Here is a 12,025-nt window from a genome sequence, read left to right as displayed (position 1 = left end):
CTCTGACAGTGCGTCTTTCAAGATTTGAAATATTATTGTATTAATAATTTTATTAATGGAAGTTATATAATCCTTGAATAATAATTATAGGATAAAGAAAGAAATTTCCGTGGACCAGAACTTGTTTTTAGATTGATATGTTAATAGCGACTACAGGCTTGATACTATTATATCTAATACTTAGATTTAACCTGTATCCCTTTCTAATATATTTTCCATTCAAGTAACATTTAATTACCTTGGCAATTTCCATAGTAACAAAGAAAGCATATGTAAATAATAGTTTAAAATGTGAATAGCCTCAGTAAATAATGCATATTCAGAAAATTTCTACACACTTTATTTTTAAACACTTGAGAGAAGGCAAATATGTTAATTTTCTGTAATGCATAAAGGTTAAGTGGCAACATAGATCTAATAAGTGGATGCTATTAGTATATAAACTGGGTTTTTCCATTTTGTTAGCTCATAAGACATTAAGCAGAAATCTGAATTTATTTGTATTCTGTATACTTTTAGTAGAGCTTTGATGACTTTATTATACTGTTATTGTAACATTAGCACTGTAAGTAATCTGAACCATTTTTTATAAATTATTATCTCATTCCTCCTGATACTGTTGGGTGACCTGTTCTTAATATGTTCCATTTATCCTTCTGATGAGAGATATATGTTACGCATATAGACATGTATCCTATACACCTGTATATCTCTATACACAAACATGTACTCTGTACTTGTTTACATATCATATGATTTACTGTCTTCTCATAATCGATCTTACTGTGTGATACATCATGAAAGAAACTTTTCTCACTTTTCTTCTTTCTATCCCTTTTGTCTTTCGCTATAAGTTGTTTGCTACTTAAAACCCTACCAATGATGTGGGAATCTTAAATGTATCAGATTTTTTTCTCCTTTTGCTAATTCTAGCAGTACTTATTAAACTCTTATATTCCAAGGTCATTAAAAGTATATTATATATACAAATACTTCAAAGAAGGAAAACTACATAGATTTTTATACTCTCTTTTTTAAATTTTCTTCCTTTTTGCTTATCCACATTTCCTATTTTTAATATAATTCATGTGTTGCCTTTTATTTGTACTTGATTAAATATTTACAAAGGCATATAAATCAAAACATATTAGGTTATATTTATTTTAGGTACATTTAGTAAATCATCTTCACTTTTTATCATTTTTAGAGAAATAATGCTCTATTTCCTTCCTTTTTTTTTTTTTTTTTTTTTGAAGATGGGGTCTCACTCATCACCCAGCCTACCAGTGCAGTGGTGTGGTCTCAGCTCACTGTAGCCTTAACCTCCCGGGTTCAAGCGATCCTCCTGCCTTAGCCCTCTGAGTAGCTAGGACTATAGGCTTGTGCCACCATGCCCAGCTAATTTTTGTATTTGTAGTGGAGACAGGGTTTTGCCATGTTGGCCAGGCTGGCCTCAAACTCTTGAGCTTAAGGGCCTCATCCACCTTGGCCTCTCAAAGTGCTAGGATTATAGGCATGAGCTACTGTGCCCAGCCTCATGATTTTTTAGAAATCATATATTATCAAAAGGCATATAATGAAAACTGTCACCTGTACCAGCCTGTAGTTTCATTCTCCAGAAACAAGCATTCTCTATTTTCCTAGCAAACTTCCTTTACCTCCTTGTTTCTAAATATGAAGCCTTCACCTCCATATTTCTAAATAACATGCATATACTGCTATCTTCTACTTTACCGGTTTTGTACATCAGTCTTACTACCATGGTAGATGATAATTTTTCTCTGTAATAAATACCAAACCGTTACTCATTCAGTCTCATCATCATCACCCAAACATAGCCTATCTCTGCTAATAAAACTAGTAGACTTTAGAGTCATGTGACTATGTAATAGCTTTCATGACTCAGTCGGGTAGTACCCTATGAGTTACTTTCTTTCTTCTGCAAACCTTCATTTTTCCTGGACTTAATAATTGTCTCGCCTTTTATTTAATTTTCCATATGCTTACTACTAAGTATCTTTCCATATCTTCCAGTAACCACTGTAGAGTTTTTCACATGATGAAAACGTGGTCACACATACAGTCTTTCAGTTCAGGTTTTTTCCATTTTTCTGCTCCAGTCTAGACTAGTTGCTCTGTAAACTTGCTGTATAGCTCTCAACTGGGACTTCCCTTTGCCATTATTCTGTTCCCTTTGGCTGTCTACTATGTCACATGTTTCCTAGATGCCACATTTTCTTCTTTCTCAGTCTTCCTAGAGCACATCCTACAGTGAATTCCTGCAAAAATATGTGTGGGAGGTACCTTTTGAGTCTTAGCATGTCTGAAATGACTTTATTTTGCCTTCTCTCCAGTAGAGAATTTGGAATGTGTGGGAATGTATGATAACCTGTTTTATTTTCCAAGAGCTCCCTCATCTTCTGTTTCTTTTGTGGATATATCTCATGTATCTCTTGGATTTTCTTCTGTTTTTTATATGCTTTGCTTTCTCTGTTTTCTTTTTTGAGCTATCCTGTATTCTTGGGTTTTTTTCTTTAGTGTTTTATATAAGGCATTCTTTAAATATCCAGTGTTCCTTTCATTGTTTTACGTTCTTATAAATAGAGAAATGAAGGTAATGGATTTAACCAGAAGATAATGGGGTAAAGTAGGGGATAAATTGGCTCTTACATTTCCTCTACTGTCCCACGTGATTCTGTTCTTTGGTATAAATATCACTAGATGAGAATCCCTAATCTGCTGCCAATAGTATAAACCAAGTTGCTAGAATTTCCATTTTCGGTATTCGAATTGTCCTTTTCATCCATTTCAGTCCAGCCACTTCCCCTTCTCCACCAAGTTTCAGAGTATACATCTCTTCAAATTCAGTTTATCTGGAGACTAAACCTCTGGTCTTCTGTGGGTTTGGGAATGGGAAAAGGAACTTTGGTGGGGGTGGTCTAAGTGCTATATACAGTGTTTGAACTTCTGTTTTTAGTACAGTAACTTATCCCTGCCTACCTTGGTACTACTGTATACTTCTAATTTATGACCATTTTCAGGGTTCTTGTGGAATAAAACTTGTTTCTATTACCGTCTCTGCTGACACTCCATTTATAGCTTCTTTCATTCTGCTAAATTTAATTAGCATCATCCAAAAACACAGCAAAATCTCTCTTCCCCTGTTGTCTTCTCTCTTTTGTATTTTTCTTATTGTCATTTTAATGAGTCAGGTTGGAAAAGAAATAGACACAATCTGCTATGGTTAATCAGAAGTCTTGCAGTTCTTTTTGAGATGGGGTCTTGCTTTGTTGGCTAGGCTTGTCTTGAACTCCTGGGCTCAAGGGATCCTCACACCTCAACCTCCCAAGTAGCTGGAACTAGAGGCACGCACCACCACACCTGAGTCTTGTGGGGTTTTTTTAGTCATTGTATTTTTAATTTCAAAAGCAAAAAAAAAAAAAGACTACAAAAAACTACCCACAGTATACCTCTTTATAAAACTCTGAAACAAGTAAAAACATACATTATATTGTTTAGTCACTCACATATTATATGATAAAACCAAACCAATTAAAAAAAGAATGAGTCAAAGAAATAACAAACATTGTACTGTAAGAACGATGATTACATTCTGATAGTGGTTAACTCTTGATCCAAGGGAATCAGGATCAGAGGGAGTATATGCAGGTGAAGGTGAATTACTGATAATGGTTTTGTGGGTAGTCTTAAGTATGATAGTGGGTTAGCAGATGTGCATTGCACTCTTATGATACATGTGATTAATAACTCACATTTTTCCATGGTTTCTTTTTTATGAATCAAATATATTAACAGAGAATATTAAAATGCTAACATAAGAGATTGTGGGTGGTTTCTTTTCCTTTGTTGTGCAATAATACAGTTATATTTTGTGATTCAAAAGATGAATTTTTATAGTGATGTAAGAAAGTATTCTCCTTTTCTGAATGTCTTGACATTTGTACTGTCTCTAAAGGTGCTTTATTTTCTATTTTATGTTTATTTGTACCCTCATCTTCTCTATGTTGAATGTATGTTTAAGTGAGCCTTCCTACTTTTGATTCCCCTTCCTTCCCTAACACCTTTAGCCCCTGAAAGAACTTGAATCAACTCATTTGAAAAACCATTAACTACTAGTTTATTTATTTAGCCATCAAGTAATTCCACCCCTCTTGAGTTTTACTTCAATAGATAAGTTCTTAAATGTTAGGTAGTGTGAAAAAGATTATAATTTGCATCCTAATTTCCAGTTGCCAAATTAGAACGAAAGAATGAATAAATTATATTATAAATGTAATTGTTGTGATCCTTTCTTATACTCTTGAGAGAGCTTATTTGGACTTAAGAATTTGATTTATCTAAATATTGTACATTAATCACTTGGTAGGACACAATATTTTTATCAGACTTTAAAATATTCTTAACACTTTGCAATTACCATATTAAATTATTACTTTTACCAAAATATTTGTCATCTGATGAAGTCATCTATAGTTAGTTTTCATCATTGTTGTTGAGTCTGAAACTATCAACTCTAGTATTGTAAACTAATGGAATAATTAACTGGCAAAATAATCACTATATTGATCTAGTCTTACAGTCCACAACTAAGGGATAAATTTATCAGGGAATTTGTTTTCCTATGTGTATCTAATTAAAACGAAGACTATGTCTTAATACTTTTGTTGATTAATTTCAAACTCTCTGGATTTGTCTTCATTTTAGAATTCAGTTTAGGTTGCCATTAGATTACAATCCAAGAGCATTTTTAAAATTTTTCTTGTCATATTGAAAGAAACAGATAATGTAATACAGTATTTTCATCACAAGTTGATTTTGCTATTTCTTTTTGTCTCATCTTGCATGTAGTGCAGAATTGAACTAGGCATTATTTGGCCTACTATGGTATATTTGATTATCCAAATTACATATACTTTCAGAACTGTATGTTTATTTACATATACTTTATCTACTTTCAGGACCCTATGATACGTTAATATTATAACAAGTAATTAAGGACTTTTTTCTTCTGACTCTAGAGCCCTTTTTGATTATGACAAGACTAAAGACAGTGGCCTTCCCAGTCAGGGATTGAACTTCAAATTTGGAGATATCCTCCATGTTATTAATGCTTCTGATGATGAATGGTGGCAAGCCAGGCAGGTTACACCAGATGGTGAGAGTGATGAAGTTGGAGTGATTCCCAGTAAACGCAGGTATGTCTGTTTTTCTTAACCACTTCAATGTGATACAACATAAATAATTGATGTTCTTTAAAATTTCTTTTAATTTATGGCAACATAGATGGACCTGGAGTACCTTATGCTAATTTTGAAAAAGCCAGACACAGAAGGACAAAAATTAGTATGATCACATTTCTATGTGAAATCTAAAGTAGTCAAAGTCATACAGAGAGTAGAATGGTGATTACCAGGTTAGGAGGATAGGGAAATGGAGAGATACAAAGTGTTCATAATACAAGATGAGAAAGTTCTGGATCTCCTACATATAAGCATGGCGACTATAGGTAATAGTACTATACTTGAAATTTGCTAAGAGGGTCTATCCTAAGTGTTCCTACCACCAGGAAAAAAGGTAACCAGGTGAGGTAATGGATATGTTAATTAGGTTGACTAGTGATTATTTCACTTGCGCGTGTGTGTGTGTGTGTGTGTGTGTGATCATTAAGTTGTGCAACTTAAATATATACAATTAGGCTGAGCATGGTGGCTCATGCTTATAATCCCAGCACTTTGGGAGGCTGAGGTGGGTTGATCGCCTGAGGTTAGGAGTTCAAACCAGACTGGCCAACATGGTGAAATCCTGTCTCTACTAAAAATACAAAAATTAGCTGGGCATGGAGGTGCACACCTGTAGTCCCGGCTACTCAGGAGGCTGAGGCAGGAGAATTGCTTGAACCAGGATGCAGAAGTTGCAGTGAGTCAAGATCACGCCATTGCACTCCAGCCTGGGCTACAGAATGAGACTCAGACTCAAAAATATATGTATATAATGTGTATATATAAATAAATAATAAATGTATATGTAAATAAATAATATTTTTGTATAACTAAATATATAAATGTATATAATGTATATATAAATAAATAATAAATTTTGTGTAATGAAAAATATATACATACATGTGTCTATATATGCCCATACGTATAAACACATATATATGTGTGTATATATATGATGCCGCCAAGCAGTAATTTATCTAAAGCTACTAGTTGCTGAAAACAAGCATATATTAAGTCAGCGTGCCATTTAGGCATAACAGTGAAGAGAAAACTGAAAGTGTCTGTAGTTCATGTAGCTGGATAAGAGGACCTAAATTTTTTGTTTTTGGTGAATTGCTTCTTTCATGCCAAAATTTTTGGAAATATCTGGTAATATGCTTCACTCCCCTTTATACTTGCTTAAATTACATGTATTGGTACAGTTCACCAGTCTTTCCTCTTTGCTTTTAATGATTATATATAGGTAGGTAGATTGATTGATTTTTTTTTTTTTAAGAGACAGGATCTTGCTCTGTCGCCCAGGCTGGAGTGCAGTGACATGATCATAGCTCAATGAACCTCAGACTCCTGGGTGCAAGTTATCCTCCCACCTCACCTAGTAGCTAAGACTACAGGTGCATGCATGTGACTGCACCCAAGCTAAGTTTTTTGTTTTTGTAGAGATGGGTTCTAGGTATGTTGCCCAGGCAAGTCGTAAACTCCTGGCCTCAAGTGATTTCCTCACCTCAGCCTCCCCCAGCTCTGGGATTACAGGTGTGAGCGACTGCACCCAGCCCTAATGATTTGTTTTAGTGATTCATTGGTGCATACTTACCATATAGGAAAAGTGGTTAAGTACAGGCTCTCTTCGCAAAGGATGGTCCCAGCTTAGAGAACCCCTCCTGAGGACTATGAAGTGCTGTTGAATGTCTCTATTTTCGTGGGAAAGGTATTAAAATGTCCTTTCATAATTCCCCCAAGATAGCTTATTTATGAGATCTGGTTCATCCAAATCATTGTCTAGAAGTTCTTCTTTAAGAGCTTTCTAAAGTAGTAAGATAACCAGCAAAAATAGTTAATGAGATAATAAAGAAATATTTATTACAACTAGTTCATTTTAAGTCAAGATTATGCTGTCATAAACTTGTTTTCTTATTAATTAGTTGGATTTATACGTATTTTGTAACTATTTCTAGACCTTTATAAATATTTATTTACTTGTTTTTAGAAGTTTAAAAGTAGTAGTATTAAATTACAATCAAGATTTATAATTATGATTTTGGGGCTTAGATCCATATATTTAGCATGATCCAACTATTTGGCTAGATCTTCCAGTTGATGGCAAATCCTCTTTTAGCAATGCAGCAATCAGCATAACTTTTTTCCAGAAATAGAACATAGTCTGCTTTAAATTTGGAAATGCTTCCTCTATGCCTTGTTGAGTCAGTAGAAACTTTATATCTTAAATATCAAGGTCAGAGCTCCTCAAAATTGTCTTAGTACTTAGAGTCTCATACCTTGCAAAGGCTTTTTGTGCCCACACCCAGTAATAAACACTGCTGGCTCCATTGGAGAGATTTTTTTTTTTTTCATTTTGTACAAAATTCTATAAGATTGTGTTTTAAAGCAAGAAATAATGTAAGAGAGATATCTTGAGACCTCTGCCAATTTCCAAATTCATGAGTAGCATTGCAGAATATAATCTTACTCTCATAAAATACAATAAGAAACCACAACTAATTATGCCATTAGTTCTTGAATGTACATTTTCTTAAACAGAACTATCTTTCTTAGACCTCTTCTAAAATAACAGGAATTGTAATTCCTACAATTCTTGGCTTTGTTTCAGGAATAATATTTACAAATACAGACAATTTAAGTTGCTGAGCTACACTAAACAAGATAATGACTAGAAAACAAAGTTGAGTTGTAAATGCTCACTCACCAAATACTAGTTTTGTGGTGCTATTGATAAGTACCTAGGCAAGGTTATAAATTAGTCATGTCATGGAGCCTCAGAATTGTTCTCAAATAGTAAAAATCATGAGTTTTATTTATTTTTTGCGGGGGGGAATGGATTCTTGCTCTGTCACCCAGGCTAGAGTGCAGTGATGTGATCTCGCCTCACTGCAACCTCCGTCTACCGGGCTCAAGCAATTCTTCTGCCTCAGCCTCCAGAGTAGCTGGGTTTACAGGCACCCACCACCATGCCCAGCTAATTTTTATATTTTTAGTAGAGATGGGGTTTCACCATGTTGGCCAGGCTGGTCTTGAACTTCTGACCTCGTGATCCCCCACTTCGGCCTCCCAAAATGCTGGGATTATAGGCGTGAGCCACTGCGCCTGGCCTTAGATTCAAAATTTAAATTCATGAGTGCTAAGGTCCTGTTGTACCCATAGTAAAACTGAATACAGAGATGATAAGGAAAAAGTAAAATGCATTTATTCATAGGCTTGTTTTGGTAGGCTTTTCTGTTATATACTAACGTAATTGCTATGTTGAAATTCAAGAATTTATGAAAGCTTAATTTACATGAAATTTTGCAAGATTTACATTAGTGTTACAGTCTACATGAAAATTTGTTTCATTGTAGTTTATTTGCTTGCTTATTTTGAATAGGTAAAGTTCAGAATTTTAAAGATGTAAAAGCTTTACAGGCTCCCTCTCACAACACCCATCTCACCTCCATAGGGGTAAAGATTAACAGTTCTTATGTATCCTTCCAAAAATACTTTAAAATTCTTATACACTGTAACTAGTTATTTATATATTCACACACACACACACACACACACACGTGTCATTTAATTCTAATGTCATTTAATTCTAATTCTGGCTTAAGTTTTTAATTTCCCACCTTTTTATTATTAAAAATTTCAGAGCTATAGAAAAGTAAGTACAAAAAAGGCAGTAAGTAGTATAGTGGACCTCTACATATCCTTCTCACATATCCTTCTCCCACTTTCACCAATTTTTAACAATTTGCCACATTTGCTTTCTCTTCCTCAAGCTTAATTTTTAGCCTGTTTCCTTCATGCTAAGCTAATACTTAAAAAACAAAACTTGGAAACTTGTTAAACTCAGAAATGGTGCCTCATACTTTCATATAATTTTGTAACTGAATATAGACACACACACACACACACACACACACACGTACTATGTATTGATACTTTATAGCATCAGGCTTTGTTTCATAATAAATTGAGCCCTTCATTTCATTTTTTAGCAATTCTAATTTGGGGATGCAAATCTAGATGGCTCCTAAAGGTTTTAGAGTATAAAAATGCCCGTTATAAAGATATCAATTCTGGTTATTTCTAGTAAGACTCCTAGATATGTTTGGTTTAAAAAATAGCATTCTTTCCTTTGACAGAGTTGAGAAGAAAGAACGAGCCCGATTAAAAACAGTGAAATTCAATTCTAAAACGAGAGATAAAGGGGTGAGTATTTGACATCTCTTATTTCTGTAAATGCATAATTTGCATAATTCCTGTTTGAGCTACACTGTTAAAATGAAAAGGATTTTGCTGTAAGCATTAATCATGATCAGCTCTTGCCGTGGTGCTTTACAATGGTAGATGCTTAAGTAAGCATTTGTTAAATTAAAGTACCCATTTCACAGACCCTTCCAAATTATCAAAACTGTCATTTGATATATTACTAGCAATATACTTTTGGCCAAGCTTATTTTTATAAATGAAATATATTTGACCTTCATTCAATTTCCAATTAGAAAATTCATGTTACTAGGCCAGACATGGTGGCTCACTCCTGTAATCCCAACACTTTGGGAAGCCAAGGCAGGCAGATCAGCTGAGGTCAGGAGTTTGAGACCAGCCTGGCCAACATGGCGAAACCCCATCTCTACCAAAAATACAAAAATTAGCCAGCCATGGTGGCAGGTGCCTGTAATCCCAGCTACTCAGGAGGCTGAGGCTGGAGAATTGCTTGAACCCAGGAGCGGGAGATTGCATTGAGCCCAGATCATACCACTACACTCCAGCCTGGGTGACAGAGTGAGACTCCATCTCAAAAAAGAAAAAGAAATTTGTGTTACTAGTGTTAATCATAGCAGATAATTTGATAATGACTCTTCTAAGAAAATAGGCATCTCAGAAATGCTAACTAAGCTATAATCTAAGTTTACAAGTTATTACAAATGGATTTTGGGAAATTTTTTTTGTTCTTTCCCCACATTATTCCTGCTATTATTTCTTAAGAGAACCCATGTTTTAAATGCTGGAATCAATGTGAAATTTTATTTGGCAGGAATAAAATGCCAGTAAAATGCATGAGAAGAAGTTTGTAGATAATCAAGAAATATGTCCATTAGCCAGGCTTGATGGCACATGCCTGTAGTCTCAGCTACTTGGGAGGCTGAGACAAGAGAATTGCTTGAGCCCTGGAGGTCAGAGCTGCAGCGAACCATGATTGCACCTCTGTACTTCAACCTGGGTGACAGAGGGAGATCCTGTCTCAAAAAAAAAAAGAAAGAAAAATATATATCGAGGCTAGGCAAGATGGCTTACTCCTGTAATCCCAGCACTTTGGGAGGTCAAGGCAGGAGGATCACTGGAGCCCAGGAGTTCAATACCAGCTTGGGCAGCATAGCAAGACGCAATCTCTAAAAAAAATATATAAAACATTAGCCAGGCATGATGGCTTGCATCTGTCGTCCCAGCTACTCAGGTGGCTAAGGTGGAAGGATTGCCTCAGCCCAGGAGGTCCAGGCTATAGTGAGCCATGATCATGCCACTGCTCTCCAGCCTGGGTAATAGAGTGAGACCCTGTCTGGGAGGGGGGGAAAAAAAAGGAAAGAAATATATCAAATCTTTCATATGTATTTTAGAAGCGTATTTATTTTTCCTTCACTTTAAATCCTTCTGCTTGCATCTAAATATTTGGGCTGTCAGTAGATGAGAAAGATGGTACAGGCTTCATCCTATATCATGAATGTAATTCTTAATAATCCTGAACTCTCTGCAATGGAATATTCTAGCAGTAAGCCCAGAGAACAAACTGAATACATGTTATGTTAAATACCATTTATAGCATTGTTTTATGTTTTTTTTTAAACATAAAACAAAATTTTTATAAGTCTTTTGATCATATTTGAAATGAATGTGGAATGTTAACTCAGCAAATAAATTTGCTCTCTGTACATCTCTGGTATCACTAAGCACTCAAACTTAAAGGTTTAAAATTTTAAAAATGAGAAGTATCTTTGGTCCAAGAAATTAAATCTGAGTAAATTGTATGTTACATTCAATTTTTTAGAAATGATAAATTCCTGGGAAGGGATAACACCCAGAGAAATGCCTGATGTAGGCGACGGGCGGGGGGATGGAGACAGCAAACCACCATGGCATGTATGTACCTATGCAACAATCCTGCAGGATGTGCACATGTACCCCAGAGCCCGCATACAAATAATAAAAAATCCTGGGGAAAACCACACACACACAAAAGTTGAATTCCTTTAAAATTTACTTGTAGCTTTCAGAAAAATACCAAATTATATAGTGTGATCTGAAGCAATATTAATATAGAAATTTGTATTAGAGGAAAAATCCCAGGTAAATGCTCAGGATTTGAAAAATGTGAATTTTTTATGCTTGTTTTATGTATATCTTTAAAAATGATTTAGTACAATATACCATCAGTAAATTGAAAAAGAGGTTGCATGTTGTAACTTTTCTTTCATACTGTAAGAAGTTAACTGGATTAACGACGTATTTAAATCTTAGTCTTTTTGTTGACTGTAACCAACTTTATTCAGAGTCACTGTGTTCTAACACAGCACCAAAACTATGCATGATACTGAGTGGGGTAAAAATACGCTTGCCATTGATCAGAACTGCATTTCTTTCTATAATACCATTTCCTACTCCTCCTTCTCCTTTCCTTACATAGTGATTTGTGGACTTTATTTTTACTACAGATTTATAACATTTTAGTTTCTCATTAACATGTCTAACATTCATTTGGCTGTTTTGAAATACTACATGTGGAAATTATA

The 12,025-nt window shown here is 34.8% G+C and overlaps 1 protein-coding gene across 30 annotated transcripts in view; it reads left to right on the top strand.

Moving 5' to 3' along the window:
* DLG1 (discs large MAGUK scaffold protein 1) overlaps nucleotides 1–12,025 on the top strand; it is a 291,753-nt gene that overhangs the window by 246,789 nt on the left and 32,939 nt on the right. For all 30 annotated transcript variants that reach the window (XM_032298165.1, XM_032298168.1, XM_032298162.1 and 27 more), the window contains 2 exons: nucleotides 5,040–5,216; nucleotides 9,380–9,446. In XM_032298165.1, coding sequence (XP_032154056.1) covers nucleotides 5,040–5,216; nucleotides 9,380–9,446 — 244 coding nt within the window. The remainder of the gene's footprint in view (nucleotides 1–5,039; nucleotides 5,217–9,379; nucleotides 9,447–12,025) is intronic.

Source organism: Sapajus apella, unplaced genomic scaffold (genome assembly GCF_009761245.1).
Source record: "Sapajus apella isolate SASKATOON/1434 unplaced genomic scaffold, GSC_monkey_1.0 scaffold38, whole genome shotgun sequence".
In the NCBI taxonomy this organism is placed as follows: Eukaryota; Metazoa; Chordata; class Mammalia; order Primates; family Cebidae; genus Sapajus; species Sapajus apella.
This window is presented reverse-complemented; position numbering and strand designations above follow the sequence as displayed.